Here is a 19696-nt window from a genome sequence, read left to right as displayed (position 1 = left end):
TATCAATTAGTGCCTTCGATCTAATTAATTGTTTGATAATGTATTAAACTGATGACGTTCGCTTGAGACCTTTGATTATATGAGCTAATGTATAAGCTACATTTGCGTCACGTTGACAAAAAAAAACTCATCAATTTAGTTGATGATTAAAATTTTGACGAGACAAAAGGTGTAAATTGATACAAATTCATGCTCATGTGCAATATGATAAAATTGAGACCTGATGATTCATTTTGAACTGCTATTTAAATGTATGTAATCGTTTTTGTTTGGGTCTGATAACATTTGTATGGATTTTCTTCCTACGATATTGGTATACCATAAACTGATGAGCATTCTGCCAAGACCATAAAGCCACAACTCAAATAGTGACCAAATTATTTATTTTTTTATTTTTTTATTTTTTTAACTAGTGATGTTGGAGATGAGGAATCAAAATCAAGATTTTGGATGTAAATTAAATGCTCTAATCACTTGAGCTACGAGTTTTTTGCAACTTTTTGTCTTAAACTTTTGACTAACCACCATTAAATCATTGTTTTGGATGATTGCCTTTGTGATTCCAAATTGGATCTTAGTTCTTTTCTTTGTGTTGACATTGGTTAATTTAAGACACACTTAATGTTTGGGAGTAGATTTGATAACTCACTAGATATAACGTAAGTTGGAAAAAATAAAAACAGATGCAATGTCCGAATTTTGTTCAATTAGTCATGAACAAAACTTACCCTTTCAATCCCCACCCTAGCCCATTGAGTGCTCTACCTCGAGTCATTGACATCATAAGCTATGCTGATATTACACTATGAGATGGTTCTTAATCTATAAAATTAGGGTTAGATAAGAGATTACGGAAAATTATTCTATATGATAGTAGCACCATGTGGCATGTTGAGATCAAGTGTATGAGTTCTTTGTGATCATTGACCATTCAAGGAAAAATTCATTTTATTTTGGATAGTGTTATTCACACATCCTTGTTAATTTTTTGTCCTTGATATCTTTTCATTCATTTGATCCAACGACCGAAAATTAAAATGGACGTGTGAGAAGTAAAAATGAGCATATTGAGATCAAATATGGCCGTTAACTTTCATTTAATTTGTTGAATCCAATGATTGAAAAAAAAAATGTGAAACATATGAAAAAGGATGTTCATAAATCATTACCATTGCAGGGGATGAGCAACTCAATTACTCAAAACCATGGCCTCTGCATAATTTGTTCCTTTTGGGAGAGTTTTTGAACAAATACTGATGTCCTTTTCAACTCCGGCAATCTGCTATATTTGTCGTTTGTCATATTGCTTTCTGGTTTCCACTGTGTGGAAGATTTTAGCCTCCCCAGACCTAAACACAATCTCCGTTCCGCGATATATTAACACAACATGCAAAAGCTAAAACCCTAATCATACCACTGACGTTTAAAAGTAAATGCTAAAATATACGTAAAGTTTATCTGCATTTTTGTCTTATCCAATTTTTTCCATGCCTCTGCACCTCCTTTTCCTCCTCCCAGAAAGAACGAGGAAGAAACCGCGTTGCTGACTTCCATTTTTAATGGAAAGCAAGGCAAAGTTGAGCAGATCAATGATTTTCGTAAGAGAAAGCTTCAATGGCTTTCTTCTTGGAAAGTTTTTTTGTTGCAGTCAACTATGGGATCACTTCCCTTCTCCCTTTGTCACAAAGCATTCGAGATCTGTCGCTGTCCGTCGTTGTCGTCATTACAGAAATTATTGGATAGTTTCTCCATGATTGCAGAGTTTTTTTCTTTTTCTTGGAAAGTTTTTATTTTACTTTCCATGTTTGTATTTAGAAAGTAGACTGCAACAAAAAGAAAAAAAAATTGGTGTCACACTGTCGATATTCTCACAAAATACATGGGAACTATTTTGAATTTTTTTGTATACAAACGATAATGGAGAGGGAGAAATCAATCCTGAAATTTTAAGTGTAGAGATAGATGTTCTTAACTATTTGAGCTATAAGTTTCTTGTACTATTTTTGAGATTTTAAGCAAGCTTTCCGATATACAATTTCCAGCTAAATAACACAAATCATAAGACACATGTATTAGGTAAACTAATATTTTTCGTGCTTAAGAAAATTTTGTTGAGGGCATTAACTCCATATAAGGGAAAGTTGTATGTGTTTATAAGTTCTTGAGCTACTTCTCATATTGCCGATTAATTTTATGGTGGAACCTCATCCTTCTTTATGATATCAAAGCAAGTTGTTCTATGTGTGAAGTCCAACGGGCACACGTGATTTGTGTCACCTGATTTACGTTGTCAACGTGTTAGGCTTGAAAGTTCGTTATACGTGAATGTGCATGTTGAGAATAAATCTTACATGATAGGATAAAATCCTTGCGTAGATAGTTCAACTTCTAGAAATCCAATTGGAGTTCTTCTGTTTCTGACTATACGGATCAGTATTCTTTCTTTTTTAATGAAGTGATAAAATCCTTGCGTAGACAGTTCAACTTCTAGAAATCCATTTTTTGGTTTAACTTTCCATGCATAGCTAAGGGTCAAGATGCGATCAATGTTGTCTCAGACTGTCGGTCTTCAGAATCCAAAGTGTTTCTTCATCCTACCGTGGAATTGAGGATATCAGGTTAATTTTGTACGTATTCGTACATCTTCATAGACACTTCAGCATCATATTTGTCCTTTTTTCCATTTCTATTCATGTGTTACAATAAAGTAACAAAATTTTGTAGATTAAATGAAAGTTGATAATTGAATTATTATTTAAGCGTTGATGAATTTGCTCATCTTTTAAAGATGACAAGTCATTTAGTTTGCAAATTTTATTTAACAAATTTAATCCCCCTATTTTACAATATAAATTAGTTATATAAAAAAATAATTATGTTATTTTCAGTGGAATCAGGATCCTCTCCTGAGTTTAGGAGGTTGAGCTTCCTGAGCAAACCCATCGGACCCTTGAAATTTGATCAAACGGCTACAATTATTATAACTTTTAAAGGGACCCCTTGTTTGTAGCCGATGGATTAAATTTTAATGGTCTGATAGGTTTGCTTAGGAGGCTCAGCCTCCTAAACTCAGGAGAGGATCCTGATCCTTTTCAGTGGACTTCAATAACAGTACTTCTAGAAACAAATTAGACGAGGAAAAAAACCGTGTTTATTATAGATTTTCTTCTCAGACTAAACTGACATTCTCCTACATATAATTCTCGCTCTCACTGCAAAGTCCAATGGTGGGAGCCTTCTATGCATTCACCTGCATTGGAAGCAAAAGTTTGGTTAATGTCAAAATGATGCCACAAATAACAATTTCAAAGCAATATTAAACCGCAAATCAAAATCCCCTTCAGTTGTCCAAGGAGAAAACGAGGCGTCTTTAAAGCAATTCTAGTTGAAAATTAGAGTACGTATGTGGAACAGACGAGTAAACAAACTACAAAATTACGAATATTCCTTAACTAACCAAAAACAAATAACTTTATAAATTTCTTAAAAAGCTATATATCCCAAAAATAATAATAAGCAAAAAAGGCTGACTAATTATCTTTTCCAACAATACTTGTATTCTTGCATGAGTGCACCTCCTTGTTCACCAACCCAAAGTGAATAATGGATTAATCTAATCATACAAAATAATGTCACAATTAGAATAGCAGCAATTCATAAAAGTTAGCTCACACATGACACATGAAGAACAGTTTTGTTTCCATTTGTCAAATGTACTTGTGCTGTATTCCATTGGTTTGGTTAGAAAAATGCCTCGAGAAGGAAGTGGCCTTGAGCTGTATTGCGCTTTGAACCCTGTCAAAATAACCCCTTCACACTAAGTAGATCTACGATCACACACAGAAAAAAGAAGTTATCAAAAGATTAAATAAGAAAAAACCATGAGAGAGAAAGAGGGAGAGAGAGGGTCAGTTTACTTGGCCTACCAAGAAGACCGTTTCCTTCATTTTAATTAAAAATATTACTTTCCTTCAACCATACTTTACTACTAGGTACCCTTTTCTTTCATTATAAACTTTATATACTTTTATTTTTCTTTCAAAAAATTTCGTGTACTTGTTGATACCACATGTATATGCGACAACAAAGCACAATAAAAAAGAAAATCAAGGCAAATCTAAGCATTGTTAAAAATCAACAACCATTTTGTATAAGCCCACCTTTGACTTTTACCCTTTCATACTGAGTCAAGTCAGCCAATATTTTCTTCCTTGGTATCCATTTTCTGTTTTTCTATGTTCTTTCCCTTAGAGGTCGCACTTGGTGCGATGGCAAGTGCCTTCGCCCATGAGCGGTAGGTCTCGGGTTCGAGACTTGGGAGCAGCCTCTCCATAAAATGGGGGTAAGGCTAGCCGACATTTACCTCTCCCAGACTCTGCGTAAAGCGGGAGCCTTGTGCACTGGGTACGACCTATGTTCTTTCCCTTCAATAATTAAGTTGGGCCTCTCATGCAGAAATTACAGAATAATTTTATAATCTAAAGACATAGTGAATGACTGCTTTGATGGTTAAAGTTTTTCTTTCTAAGTCACCATATTTTAAGTTCAAGCCATTTCCTCTTCTAGTGTAAATTAGTAAAGAATATCAAGCGTGATAATAATTAAAAAAAAAATCTAAAATGTGACGCAACAAGAAATGGGATAGGTAATCGATCATCGTTAAATCCTAGAACATAAGCTGAAACACGTTAGCAATCCGGAATCCACGATAAAATAGTGAAAAATCTAAAGTTTAATGGATAATAATATGAATAAATGTCAATACAACCTTAAAAGTTGTTTATATAGTCTAAGCAAACCCTAGATACAAAAAGAAAATTAAAATATGAACGATAAACTAGAATGGTCACAAGACCGATAATCCAAAAACTTAGGTGCAAGTTTCTGGAAAACAAATCTTGACACTAAAAGCCCAGAGATTTGATAAAATAACTCAATTTCAATGCCTACAGCATGATGAATTCTAACTTAATATTATGATCTTGTTGTATTCATTTCTATTTAAAAGTTAGAAATTTTAAGTTCGATTCATATGATTAGTTAGTCAAAACTAAATCGTTATATTTGATTCACCATATGACTTAGTCCAAATCCCTTTAATTGTTGTATGAAAAAAAAACTCCACAATAAAATTATAATCAGACCGATAAACGACATGCAAGAAGGTCTAAGATGTGATATAATGGAATTGACAATGGGATTCCTGTATGTGTGACTGGCTGCTAATATAAACAAGTACACTTGTCTCTTAAAGTCTTTGATATATTTTTGCCAATTGGGTTCAAAAATGGCATGTGTCATTAGCGTAATTGGTTGCTTTATAAATTACAATGGTCCATGGTGTTCAATTAATTAATTAATCAAATCCTTGTTATATCTTGTTTTGTTATCTATAATTTGTTATCTATAAAAAGCTACCCATTATTGGTGCCAAATTTGTTGTATGTGGTGTGTGCGAGAAGTTCTTGAAATCTTTGAAAGCAATGTTGTCCCACGACAGATATGTAATCCCTTGGTCATATCTCACCTTCACATCACAGTTTCTGATTTAATCTCATGGTTCTTCTAGTGATTCATTCACCTACCATAACGAAAAACCTCCCATTATATTCCACACAACAGTAATATCTGTTGGCGCTTCCTGACTTCTCAATCTTTCAAAATATATATTATGTAATGCAAAAATGATCGAGTATAATACATATTCATTTCTTAACCTCTTAATACTTCAACGTTTATGAGAAAAGATTATCACATTTTTTACAACATTAGCAACACGTTTCAGTTGATCTATTTTTTTAAAATGTAGTCACAATAATTGATGCAATAATATGTACGTGTCCCAAATATGCATTATGTGACTAGCTAAATAGTTTGAAAAATATTTTCTTGTCAAATTTGAGAATGTAAATTTAAATTACCGTTCACACATAGTTTTTCATACATGCGTTGTCCATACTTACGGACTTATGGTCTAGAATCATAAGTATTTATATGTTGGTAACGTGTAAGTATAACAAGAAAACATTATATACAAGATGTAAAAGTTAGAAATGAGTGTCCATATATAATTTTAGGCAAGAAAGAATTCTCCACTTGTTCTACCCTAGCCTGCTACCTCCATAGCCGTCAGCCTCTAGCTATGGCTAAGAACCGGTGACAACTTCTCCCTTTCTCCTCCTATCCCTTTATCCCCTTCTCTCGTACCCTTCTCCACATCCCAGCCTTCTCTCCCCTCCTTTCCCATTCGTGATTCTGCCCTCTAACCTCGCACCACCCAACCTTTCTCGGCCTGCACGTACCTCCTCTCTCCCTCACGTATTTCTCTCCCACCATTTTGTGGTGGTTTTGTCATGGATTTCAATCTCATACCTAGATCCAGGTCATGCTCTCTCAAGGTTCTTTGAGTTGGCTCTCGATTTCATGGTCTGGGTTGGATTTGTGGCTGTAGATAGGTCGGATCTACCGTCGTTAGCTCATTTTCCATAGTGGTGACACTTTCCTCGATTCATTTTGTGGATGCACCGACTAATGCGCTAAGATCAGGCGGCTCTGGTGCTTTGTGCGTTCCATTTTTGTGGCTCTGCTACCTTGTGCGTTTTTATGATCTGGCAGCTCCACCATATGGTGCCATTGGATTTGGCGGCTTTGCTGCCGTCAGATTTGACTATTGTGTCAGATCTTAGGGTGCTTGACATGTGAAAGTCGGAATCTCACTAAAGCAGTGCAATTGGAGGTGGCCTTGGCATGAGTGTTCTTGTTGTCCACTGAGATGAGCTCGTCAGTGATTCCCTTCTCAGGGTAGTGTAGTTATGTTTTGTCTTACCATTCGATCATTGTGGTCATGATGTTGTGATCGCTAGGTTCATCTTCATCTTTGAGTGATGAGTTATGTGGTCTCGTCTGTCAACGAAATTTGATGTGGTATTGCTCTATTGTGATGACTTTATGTGGCCTCGCTATTCAACGATGACTGATATGACTGCTAGTATAACTTTGTTGTGTCTATCGTTTATTGTGACAGATCAATATTGATGGCAATTGTGCGTTTGTGCTTGTTGTTGCCATTTAGGGGTTTACTCTTGTTTGTTTATCTATAAAAACTATTTCTATATCATTTTATTGGTCATTAGAGCAATGTACCCAATATCTCTCTATCGTTAAAAAAAATAAAAATAAAAATAAAAAGCCGCCACCGGTACTCCAATTGAGAATGTCATGTAACTTCCGCTTTATCATATTACAATATTCATCCCTTTTCTTTACCTTCTATGTTATCAGGTGAACCGAATACATAATAATTGAGAAAGAGTTTGCCCTTGCCAAGTAAATAAAATATATTTTAGTTGTTTGTTCCCATTTTAGATGGAGGACTAAATTTTCTTTTAGAAAAGTATATAGGGACTGTTATTGCTTCATCCACTATGGAGGTCTGACATTGTGGTGTGTTCCTTCACAAGAAATTGCCCCTAATTAATACCTCATGACCCTCTTGGTATTTTCGTCGAAAACCAACCCCGACTACTCCAAAACCAGAGAAATGAAAAGAAAAGAAAAAGATATAAAGAAGATTAAGACTTGAAATGGTCATTTAACCATATATATATTTAAACCATGCTTACATGGGTAAACCCTTTTTATCTTTAAAACACAAATTTATATATACAAAAAATACCTTAACTCATGCTTAAAAAAGATCCTAACTAGGGATTATTGTTTTAATGTGTATTGGAACTGTCATATATGTAGTTTTCTCATTTCACATTTTATCGAATAAGTGTGTGACATAATTGATATGTCCTATTTTTAAGTTAGATTGTCAAGAAATGACTAGTCCCTTATGTTACATATCAAGATCATGACAATGGCTGCATGGATGAACCGTTCTTATTAAAGGCTTGAGGAATCATTCACGGTCATAAACTAGTGGAAGAGTTCAAACCAAGCTGATGTTTGCTTTGTTTGCTTCAACTCTTTAAAGCTTCTAGTTGCGTCACTTATTTCTTGATCATCATCATCATCCACTTTATTATGTTTCTTAGAGAGAGGGAGAGAGAGATTCTGAAGAAAGAAAGACAATGAGATAAAACCCTGGTCTCCTGTTCTGGCATTTCCAATTTCTCTAATATTCTAAAGGCTCATCCTTTTTTTAAATTCACCTTTTCGAATTTCTGTGACCCTTTCCATGTCCTCAGCCCTCTCCCCAGCTCTCCAGCCATTATACTCTCCGATATATTTTATTAACATTATCATAAACTTTATCAAATTTTCATCAAGCGGTGATCATAAAGGGGAGCTAGCTTACACACACACACATATATATATATAGTGAAACCAGGCTCATCACAACATAACCCACACAATAAGAAAAAAAGCCAAGTTAAAGTAAAAGCCATGGGGAGAGCTCCTTGCTGTGACAAAGCCAACGTCAAGAAAGGCCCTTGGTCACCAGAAGAAGATGCCACCCTCAAGGCTTACATCGAGAAGCACGGCACCGGCGGCAACTGGATTGCCTTGCCCCAGAAGATAGGTCAGGAGCCAATCACTTCAAATTCTCCTCACCCCAGTTATTAACAAAATTATTGATCATGATCTAATTAACCTATATTTTTTTAATCTAATATTATTGTACTACTTCTCATGATCAACAGGCTTAAGAAGGTGCGGCAAAAGCTGTCGACTTAGATGGTTGAATTATCTCCGGCCTAATATCAAGCACGGCGGGTTCTCAGAGGAAGAAGATAACATCATCTGCAGCTTCTACATGAGTATTGGAAGCAGGTATATATATTAACATTTTCAAGGCCATACATATTATATATCTCTCTCTTAATTTTCTTTATCATGCTCTTTGAAATTGGAAGTTAATCATGTTATGGAATTTAAGTAGTACTTTTTGTTTTCTTTTTGGATAGGTGGTCTATCATTGCAGGCCAGTTACCAGGGCGAACGGACAACGATATTAAGAACTACTGGAACACAAGGCTGAAGAAAAAGCTTTTGGGCAGGCAGCGCAAACAACAACAGGTTCAGCAAAGTCGCCGCACGGCCAGCTTTAAGCAAGGGATGATCAAAAGATCAGAAAATATTGCAAATTTTATTAATATCCCTGCTGGGTTTGACAACCAAAACCCTTATGACTTGCCAGAGCTACCAGTAGTCCCAGTGACTAATTATCAAACACATAACCCTCAACTCATCAAGGATCAGGCTTCCATTAAGAATATGCTCATCAATCTTGGAGGAAGATTTTCCCATGATTCTGACACTAACAATACAAGTTTTCAGTACCCCATCGATATTTTGTCAACCTCATCCTCAGATCAACAATTTTATCAGAGCTCCATTAATGTACTCAGTTGTACTTCAGCAGCCAACAACAATAACTATTCTCAATTTCCAGGCACACACTGTGATGCTAGTAACGGTACTGGGGGTTCAAGTAGTCCAACCATGTTTCACGGGCTCAACGATCAGAACAACAACCTACAGGTTGATCATCTTCACCCGCTAAGTGAACTGGAGATTTACGACAACAATTTTGCTCACCAACATCAGCAATTGGGTGGTTTTTATTATCAAGCCACCACGGAGACGTTGAACAATGGTAGCACTGCAGGGACTAGTACTGCTTCTGCAGAGAGTGAAATTAGTTGGGGAGACATAAATTCCCTGGTTTATAGTACTCAAATGGTTGCAGGCTATGAAACCAGCTGCCCACAAGCAGTCACAGTACCACCAGGTCTTCCTACTGTTTTTGCAGAGTCGACCTTATTGGGCCTCAAATAACACCAATGTACATGCATGGTAATTAGGGTTAGAGGGTTGTAAATTAATTTGGTGTCTGAATTCAGTAGGATTTCTTTCCTTTTCAGTCATACTTCTGTCTTTCTTAATTGTTTTTTGGTAATTCATGAATGATGATTCAACTGGGTGCTAGTGGAACACAATACCTGCATGACCTTTAACTGTACCACTAAGCAAATAAATTACAGGGGGACCGACAATCTATTTCTCAATTTTTTGATTTATGGATTATAAGCTTCAATTTCTTTCCCAGTTCAAATTTGAATTACTTGTGGACAGTGTTGATTGTTGAGTTTAATTAACGTAGGAACTTGAAGTCTTGAACATAGAACAATGTGGTCTTGCGCACCTGCAGTGAGTTCAATTGGGATACCATACATATTTCATTGACTAGTCTGATCTGCAGGTGCCGTTTGAGCAACTTTATGATTCTTTGTTAAAATTTTTACATGGTAAAAAAGTACTAGACTACTAGTACTTCTCTTCATTCCAATCACATGGGTTGAATTCCATGTGGCAGAAAGTACCTCCGAACCCTCCATGACAATAAAGTTAGTGCTTTGACGTTTTGGCCATAACTGGCTCGGCTCTAGCATGCAGGGAATCACAATGTGGCTGCTTTCCCTTATACTTTTCTTCATGTCTTCAATGGCGACAAGAGCTGTAAAAACACATTGTCTTGTCCATCTTATGTGTATTTCCGACTAAAAAGTGGATATATATATATATATATATATATATATATATATATATTGTTCTAGGCGTATTTGACTGGGCTATTCTAAGGGAATAGAGAGGGAGGGGGCCGGTGGTAGCAAGAGAGAAGAGAGAGATTTAATTGTGAGGTGTGTGTTGTATCACTTCCATTGTGTCTTTATTTATAGTAGTAGGATAGGTAAAATCCTTACACTTTTAGGATTATAACTCTTAATAGGTAATCAACTCCTAATAGGAATATAAGAGATATTCCTAGATCCACTAGGATTTACACAATCACATTCCTATTCTAAAAATGACTGCAACATATACACACACACACTTATTTGGCTGATAATGGAATAATATTGTTCCTTTGTTAATTGTCCTCAACTATTGTGAATCATATATGTATATGTATTATACATAAGTCGTAGCCCTATTTGTTAAATCATACACTTTCCTTTTAATAGAACATGATCAGGGATTACTTGTAGATATAGTTAATTTTATGGTTTTTCTAATTCCGAGTTCTCTGAAGAAAGTTGAGGTTCCATCATAAAAGCAATTAGCAATAATACTTATAAGCACATGCAAGTCCATTCTTTTCCCGATTTGGGATTCACTCTCAACTCTCCCCCTCACGTATGGTGAAATTTTAAAGCCTAACACATGAAAAACACAAACGGGGTGACGTGAAGCACGTTTGACTGCTAGGTTTCAGTCGTGGGACAATCTGCTCTGATACCATGAAGAAAGTTGATGTTTAATCATAAAATATATTTGCAGTATGGGCAGTAGGGCAACTTTTTATAAGCACATGTAAGACTCTCTCTTTCCTCGATGCGGGATTCACTCTCAACACTCTCATAGTAAGTTTTCTATTTTTATTTTTTTTTACTAGTATAAGAGAGAAATTTGAACTTGAGACCTCGTCAAATATGGGGAAGAATACTCACGATAACTTATTCTTTTGTTGAAAAGTCTTAAGTTTAAGTTTTATTAACACTAAAGGTATAGAGTAGAACTTCCATTTGTACGTATTAAAATTTTCCAAGTCCGTAAATAATAATTTCAAAAATCTTGACATCTAAATTTCAATATTTTTTTATTTTTTTTACCTTAATACACTGGACGATTTTCAATCTATCGAGACACAAATGGTACTGTTTGGATCAAAACTTGAACTTTGAGCTCAGGAAAGGGGCTGGCCCAAAAGGATGCCTAAAGGAAGAGTCGGCCTAAGCCCCGCCAAAACCCAGAAAGCAGAAAAGGGCTTTTCTGACTTGGTGCAGCTCATGAAGACCACTTGCTCACCTACCCAAAGGCCAAGTGGTATAGACTGACCAGTTATATAGCCCATAAAGTACTTTATAATGGCAAAACAAGTAAAATAGCTGACAAGTCACTGCCTCTCAAGTTGCATTCGGGCAAGGCTGCTGCCACAAGAGGCCAAACTGAGTTGTCTATAAAAGAAGAAAGAAAAATCAGGAATAAGGACACTCAATCAAACAAACAAATGCAAGCACAAACTCTGCTCAAAGCCAGATTTGCCTTCAAAACGAAGCTGTAGTCAGCTCAAGCCTTCATCCCTCTCGGGACAAGCCTTCACTCAAACCTTTGTAATAGCTCTGCTACCCTGTTCAACCTTGCTGTAGTATCGATTTCTCTTTATAAACTCCTCTCCTTACCTCTCTCTAAAGCTCTCAGACCCTTGATAAGCCATAAAGATAGGGACCTGCAAGACGACCAGGCTTGCCCGACAAGCCTTGCCTGACGAGTCTTGCCCGACAAGCCTTGCCTGACGAGTCTTGCCCGACAAGCCTTGCCTGACGAGTCTTGCCCGATAAGTCTTGCCTGACGAGCCTTGCCCGACAAAGCCCGACAGTGAAGCAGAAGCCCGACAGCAGCCCTCAACCGGCGCCAACCTGCCGGGGAGCTGTGTACTCGTCGGCCAGGAAAAGTCCCCGACGAAAATTCCTGACGTGAACATAGTTTTGGCACACCCGGTGGGATACATTTGATCAGAAGATATATGTCAAAAATGCTAGAAGATTTGCAAACCACGTTGCTGCAGATGTTGCAAAGATTGGAGAAAGCCTCCACAGGCTCCAGAAAAGAAACAGACTTGGTTCATCCCGAGGGAAAGAGACTTAAAACCAACCAGCCAGAAGAGGTGGTGGTGGACAAACCTGCAATTCCCTTCTCAGATGCCCCTATAAATATGATCAGTATGGCATGGGCTGAGAAGGGAAAAGAAAAAATCACAAGGGAAGTGGAGGAAGGAAGACTGGTTAAAAAACCTACAGGAAGTGTAATCAAATTGCCCGAATATCCAAAAGCAGCCATAATCAAAGGGATGGTTATGTGTAGTAAGTGCCAATGCGAGTGTGAGCTTGAAATTCCCCCTGCTGGAATCTTCATTGATCATGAACTGATCAGGAGGAAAGAAGAAGATGAAAGGAGAGAAGCTCACGAAAAGATCAAGCAGGCAAAAAGAAAAGACACTTCCCGAAGCGTTTTTCAATGATTAGGAGGTGATTCCCAACCCAAAGCTTTATCAGAAGTATTTCGAAACCATGAAGCTTCTGAAGAGGCAGAAGATATGGAGGCCAAAACACGGAGGGATGCAGATCATCCTCAATATGGCCATATGGGGAAGGAAATCAAGAGGATTTATGGGATAACAAATCCTGTTAGAAAAGGAAATCATACCCACCTCGGGCGAAAATGGTACGTAGTCGGAAAGAATGGACAGCCTACCAAACAAATGGGAGCCTCCATGGTTAGGAGAGTTCAAAGGCAGCACAAAGCCTACATGAATTCCCTGAAGACCCCCGCAACATCTGAAGCCTCCCAAAATCAAAAATTGGAGAAGACATCATCTGGGGGAAGTAGTCAGCTCCGCTGGAGAAGTAAGAAAGAGGTGGAAAAGGCCAGTAGCAAGACAGAAGGCGAGGGGAATCGCGTGCCGCAGAACCAGCACCCTGAGAAGTATAGGATCTTGAGGCGGGCTCAAGAAGATCTAATCATGGTACCAACTCCCGGATGGAAGCCGGATGGAACTGTTTCATCTAAAAGGAGACCACCTTCTCTACCATTGGTAGATCCTTTTGGTGAAGTTCCAAAGCAAACGCTGTATACGGGCATGGATCGACAAGAAAGGGCACTGGAACCACTACTTCCAGCAGATGCGATGGCTTGGTTGGATGAATTCATGGACCAGATTGAGAGCAAGAAAGAAGATTTGCCCGAGCCTAGTAATTTTCATATCAACATGGCGTATGTATTATCTGCCATGTTTGGTGCCAGACCTGATCAGCCCGCTACTATGGAGGGTGATTACTTGACAACTGAGCCAATGATGGCACATGTCAATGTGGAGGTAGTCGAAGAAGGAGAATCGGGCAAGGCTGAATCCGCTGAAGCGTCCAAAGATGGTCCTTTCAGGATTTATACAGACAAAATGGTGTTTAGCCGCCCGAACATCTCGTTGGCCAATCATCTGAAGCCCATATACGTTACAGCTCATTTGGAAGGGGTGCCCTTCAAAAGAATTTTAATTGATGGGGGAGCAACTGTTAATGTGTTACCAGCCAAGCAAATGAGGAAAATGGGAAGAGGCACGGAGGATCTTATTCCTACAGACCTCACGGTCTTTAGCTTCTCGGGCGCTATCACCAAAACTCATGGGATATTGCCTTTAGAAGTGGATTTGGGATCTAAACAGATCATGCTGGCATTCTTTGTGGTGGACTGCACCTCCACTTATGGAGCCTTACTCGGAAGAGATTGGATCCATCAAAGTCTAGCCATACCCTCCACTCTTCATCAACAAATGACTGTTTATCATGAAGCGGGCACAGAAGGACCAGGCTTTTGGGAGATGGTAGAGGCCGAATCACGGCCATTTCTCCCCACAGCTAATGTTGCGGAAGCAAGTTTCTACAACCCCAACATAGGAATCTTGAAATGTTCAGGAGCTGATGAGAACGGCTGCCCTACCAAGGTGACGGCCCAAAAGCTTTTGGAACAAGGAATGCTCCTTACTAGATAGGAATGGGATAGACCTTGTATCATCCCAAATCCCCTACATCATCAATGACTGAACAAAAGAAGAAAGATCAGGTAATGGCAGTCAGATCCCTGATTAAAAGACTGTTGGTATATGGGAAGGGAAGAAGGCAAGAAAATAAGCTTTTGGACAAAGAAGAGCAGGAAAGGCAGGTGGAAGCTTCAACCAGCCAGCATGAAAGCAAGGAGGAATCTTGCAGAGAAGAATTGGAAAGGGCCATTCAAATGGCCGAATGCATTTATGACCTAGATGGGCTATACGACTTGCCCGAAAGCCTAGAGCTAGTCGAATTTTTGTGTGCAGAACCGGATAAGCCACCACCAGAAGTCCAAGATCCTCTGGAAGTTATTGATCTAGGGACAGAGGAGGATCCAAGACTAATACAAATTAGTGGTTTATTGGGGGTTGATGATCGGGCAAAGATTATCTGCCTTTTGCAAAAATTCAAAGACTGTTTTGCTTGGCATTATACTGAGATGCCAGGTTTAGATTCAGCCTTGGTGGAACATAGAATGCCCATCAAGGAGGGATATAAACCTGTTAAGCAAGCACCACGAAGGATGTCAAAGGAGATAGAATAAAAGGTCAAAGAAGAGATTGAAAGGCTAGTAAAAGCTGGCTTTATCAGACCAGCCAAATATGTGGAGTGGTTGGCCAACATTGTACCCGTTTTAAAAGCTATAACAAAAGTAGTACGATGTTGTGTGGATTACAGAAATATTAATGGTGCTACACCAAAAGATGAGTATCCCATGCCCATGGCCGATTTATCCATAGATGCAGTAGCAAAACATAAAGTCTTATCTTTTATGGATAGGAATGCTGGGTATAATCAGATAAAGATGGCTCTAGAAGATATACATAAAACAGCTTTTAGGTGTCCTGGTCATGTGGGGGCATATGAATATCTGGTCATGCCATTCGGGCTCAAGAATGCTGGTGCAACCTACCAAAGGGCAATGAATGCCATCTTTCACGATCTGATTGGCCAGAGCATGGAAGTATACATCGATGACACAGTGGTGAAATCTAAGACAGAAAAGCAGCATCTGGTAGACCTCAGACAAGCATTAACAAGGATGAGGATCCACAAATTAAAGATGAATCCAAAAAAGTGCGCGTTTGGAGTAAGAGCAGGCAACTTCTTGGGATTCCTGGTGCATCAAAGAGGTGTAGAAGTGGACAAGAACAAATCTCGGGCAATAATGGAGTCACCTTCACCCACCAACAAGGTGCAACTCCAGAGGCTACTGGGCAAAATTAACTTCTTGAGGAGATTCATTGCCAATTTAGCAGGCAAGATCCAGCCGTTGACTCCTTTACTAAGATTGAAAGATAAAGAAAACTTCGAGTGGGAACCACCACACCAACAAGCCTTTGACAACATCAAGGCATATTTAACTTCTCCACCAGTGTTGGTGCCACCTCAAAGGGGAAAACCCTTAAAGCTGTATATTTCTGCCTCAGAAAAGTCAATCGGGAGTTTGTTAGCCCAAAATAATGAAGGTGGGAAGGAGCAGGCAGTGTACTACCTCAGTAGAATTCTGACCGAGGTAGAAACAAGATATTCCCCAGTAGAGAGATTATGCTTGGCTCTATATTTCACTGCCAGTAAGCTAAGGCATTACATGTTACCTTGTCACGTGCACATCATCGCCAAGACAGATGTGATAAAGTACATGTTGTCAAAGCCAATGCTAACAGGAAGGATTGGGAAGTGGATTCTAGCATTATCAGAGTTCAGCTTTCAGTATGTACCCTAAAGGGCAGTCAAAGGCCAAGCAATTGCTGACTTCCTGGCCGAGCATCAAGAATCTCAAAGTGAGGTAATCAATATCCCAGGAAGCTTGGAGGTCACTAGCATTTGGATCCCGCCAAGAAAAGATATCTCGGGCAGGGAAGATTGGATCCAGCAAGAGATAAGAAGAGTGACTGGTCTTTGGATCATTCCTTGGAAGCTGTATTCTGATGGATCTCACACTCAGAAGGCTTCAGGAGCAGGAATTGTGATTGTAAACCCTCAAAGGGTTTATCATTATTACTCATTTCTCATGGACTACCAACGAAATACTAATAATCGGGCAGAGTATGAGGCCTTAATAATTGGTCTGGAAATCTTGATGGATCTGGGGGCAGTAGAGGTAGAGGTCTTTGGAGATTCAGAGTTAGTAATAAACCAGTTAAATGGGGAGTTCAAGTGCAGACATATCACCATGGCGGGGTATTACTTGGCGGCTACGCAATTACTGAGTTTCTGGGATTCTGAGATATCAGTCAATCATGTTCCCAAAGGATCCAACTTAGCGGCCAACGAGATGGCACAACTAGCCTCGGGAGTGCCAATACAGGAGAGAATATATGGGGTAGATGTCCAGATTCAAAGAAGAAACCTTACTTCTATCTTAGAAAGGGGATTCAGTCTAGATATAATGGTTCTAGAAACCGAGATAGAAGATTGGAGGTCATCTATCATTCATCATTTGAAGGATCCCTCTTCGCCTACAAGTAAGAAGAATAGACAGCAAGCAACCAAGTATGTCTTATGGGCGAAGAACTTGCTAAGGAAAACTCCAGATGGGTTACTATTGAAATGCTTGGGCCAAGAAGAATCCATGAGGGTAATGACCGAAGTACATGAAGGAGTATGTGGAGCACATCAGGCTGGAACGAAGATGAGATGGTTGCTTAGAAGGTATGGTTATTTCTGGCCCGACATGGAAAAAGATTGCAAGTCTTATGCCCGAGGTTGTGAAGAATGTCAAAGGCACGGACCTCTCCAGCATGTGCCCTCGGTGCCTTTAAATCCAGTAGTCAAGCCTTGGCCCTTCAGAGGATGGGCAATGGACTTCATCGGGCAAATCTATCCAGCTTCTAGTAAAGGGCATACTTTCATAATTGTAGCAACGGATTATTTCACCAAGTGGGTGGAAGCATCAGCAGTAAAATCCATAACTTCAGCCGCAGTCAAGAATTTTATCGAGACCAAGATTCTGCACAGATATGGGGTGCCCGAAACTATAGTAACGGATCGTGGGCCATCTTTTATTTCAAAAGAAGTTGAGGAGTTTGCAAGCAAGTACAAAATAAAAATGATCCAGTCCAGCCCATACTACCCTCAATCAAATGGCCAGGCAGAGGCCAGCAACAAAATCCTGGTCAACATTATCAAAAGAATGGTGATAGATAGTCCAGAAAATTGGCATGAAAAGCTGGGGAACACTTTGTGGGCATACAGAACTTCCAAGAGGGCAGGAACAGGGACAACTCCTTATGCTTTAACTTTCGGGCAAGATGCAGTGCTCCCCGTGGAGATCAATGTAAGTTCTGTCAGAATTCAAAATCAATTTGGATTACACAGTGAATAGTACATCGAAGCCATGTGTCAAGGAATTGAAGACTTAGATGTAGCCCGAATTGAAGCTTTGAACCAGATTCAGGAAGGAAAGCAAGCCGTTGCCCGAACTTATAACAAAAAGGTAAAGATGAAGTCTTTCAAGGAAAAGGATTTAGTATGGAGGACAGTCCTTCCTCTAGGAGCTCAGCTCAGGGGCTTTGGAAAATGGAGCCCGACATGGGAAGGTCCTTTCATTATTAGTCGCGTTTTGGATAGGGGAGGATACTATTTGGCGGACCTTGAAGGAAACAGGCAGAAACATCCCATTAATGTTAAATTCTTAAAGAAATACTGTCCTACGTTGTGGGATGTTAGAGATTGTTATATTGAAGAGGATGCAAGGTAAAGCAAGCTTCAGGATATCAATGGGCAGTGTATATTTATCAATCATTCAAGAAGACGGGAAGAAAAAAGTTGCTGAAATAATGTATATTTCATTTTGACAAATTGGTAAAATTTACAACGGATTCAAGGCCGATGTATTACAATCAATTCTCTTTCTGGATGCAATGATATCTTCAGCTGATTTTTCGATGTCTTCATGGATGGAACCCGATCAGTTGATCGGGTTGTGCGGCCAAGACACGCCTGGTAGAGCATCCTCAATCAAGACCATCACCATGTGTGATGGTGAAGCCTGACTTATTACGGTAGGGGGCAGGAAAGCAAGCCTTCGTGAGGAAATCGCCTGACCAAGGGTGTTGGAGATAGCAGGGTGTTCGACCAAAGGTGTTGGATATAGCGATTATCTGATGAAAACTCTTTTTCTCACGGAAAGGGAATTTTAGGAAACTCCACTTAAAATTTGAAGAACTCATTCCACAGTTTTGGGAGGAAACTCAGAAAGAAGAAACACTTGGGGAGAATGAAAGTTGAGTTCAAGGATGGTTTGTTAAGAAAGCTGACATTTATAAAGAATATCAGAGAGTAGTTCAAGGGTTGTGAGAAGATCAAGAGACTCCGAGTGCCATTAATTTCATCTAGAAGATACAAGTTCTAAGGGTAAGGGTGCAGCCGCATGCAGCTATTCAATCAATATTGGCGCCTGGAATTCCAGGCTAAATATCAATTGAAGGGGGCACTGTTTGGATCAAAACTTGAACTTTGGGCTCAGGAAAGGGGCTGGCCCAAAAGGATGCCTAAAGGAAGAGTCGGCCTAAGCCCCGCCAAAACCCAGAAAGCAGAAAAGGGCTTTTCTGACTTGGTGCAGCTCATGAAGACCACTTGCTCATCTACCCAAAGGCCAAGTGATATAGACTGACCAGTTATACAGCCCATAAAGTACTTTATAATGGCAGAACAAGTAAAATAGCTGACGAGTCACTGCTTCTCAAGTTGCATTCGGGCAAGGCTGCTGCCACAAGAGGCCAAGCTGAGTTATTTATAAAAGAAGAAAGAAAAATCAGGAATAAGGACACTCAATCAAACAAACAAATACAAGCACAAACTCTGCTCAAAGCCAGATTTGCCTTCAAAACGAAGCTGTAGTCTAGGGGTGGGCACTTGGAACCGAAAACCGAAACCGAAACACGAATCGAATTAAACCGCACCAAACGGTTTGGTTTTGCGGTTTTGAAACGGTTTCGGTTTCAAAACCGAACCGCGGCACACAAAACGGTTTGGTTTCGGTTTTGAGTTTTCAAAACCGCACCGAAACCGAAACCGCACCATATAATAAATAAATGTTATATAACTTATATTTTAAACTTTTCAACTAGGTTATA

General features: G+C 39.1%; 2 protein-coding genes across 2 annotated transcripts; both read left to right on the top strand.

Annotated features, from left to right (window-relative positions):
- The first annotated feature begins 8248 nt into the window (after nt 1-8248).
- LOC103431825 (transcription factor RAX3) lies at nt 8249-10052 on the top strand. The gene is made up of 3 exons (XM_008369993.4): nt 8249-8530; nt 8652-8781; nt 8916-10052. Exons 1-3 carry the CDS (start codon nt 8395-8397, stop codon nt 9787-9789), a joined length of 1140 nt encoding a protein of 379 aa, XP_008368215.2. The 5' UTR covers nt 8249-8394; the 3' UTR covers nt 9790-10052.
- Nucleotides 10053-15492: 5440 nt separating this feature from the next.
- On the top strand, nt 15493-18318 carry LOC139191326 (uncharacterized). Its single transcript, XM_070812009.1, has 4 exons — nt 15493-16189; nt 16349-17270; nt 17814-17895; nt 18016-18318. Exons 1-4 carry the CDS (start codon nt 15493-15495, stop codon nt 18316-18318), a joined length of 2004 nt encoding a protein of 667 aa, XP_070668110.1.
- Nucleotides 18319-19696: the final 1378 nt, after the last annotated feature.

Source organism: Malus domestica, chromosome 02 (assembly GCF_042453785.1).
Source record: "Malus domestica chromosome 02, GDT2T_hap1".
Lineage (NCBI taxonomy): Eukaryota > Viridiplantae > Streptophyta > Magnoliopsida > Rosales > Rosaceae > Malus > Malus domestica.
Note: the sequence above shows the minus strand (reverse complement) of the source record. Positions and strands in the feature narration are given on the sequence as shown.

Coding starts and splice junctions, on each gene's coding strand:
- LOC139191326 (XM_070812009.1), top strand. CDS start 15,493: ATGCCATTCGGGCTCAAGAATGCTGGTGCAACCTACCAAAGGGCAATG. Junction 16,190..16,348: donor GGCTCTATATTTCACTGCCA/GTAAGCTAAGGC, acceptor CCTAAAGGGCAG/TCAAAGGCCAAGCAATTGCT. Junction 17,896..18,015: donor TGCTCCCCGTGGAGATCAAT/GTAAGTTCTGTC, acceptor AACCAGATTCAG/GAAGGAAAGCAAGCCGTTGC.
- LOC103431825 (XM_008369993.4), top strand. CDS start 8,395: ATGGGGAGAGCTCCTTGCTGTGACAAAGCCAACGTCAAGAAAGGCCCT. Junction 8,531..8,651: donor TGCCTTGCCCCAGAAGATAG/GTCAGGAGCCAA, acceptor CATGATCAACAG/GCTTAAGAAGGTGCGGCAAA. Junction 8,782..8,915: donor TACATGAGTATTGGAAGCAG/GTATATATATTA, acceptor CTTTTTGGATAG/GTGGTCTATCATTGCAGGCC.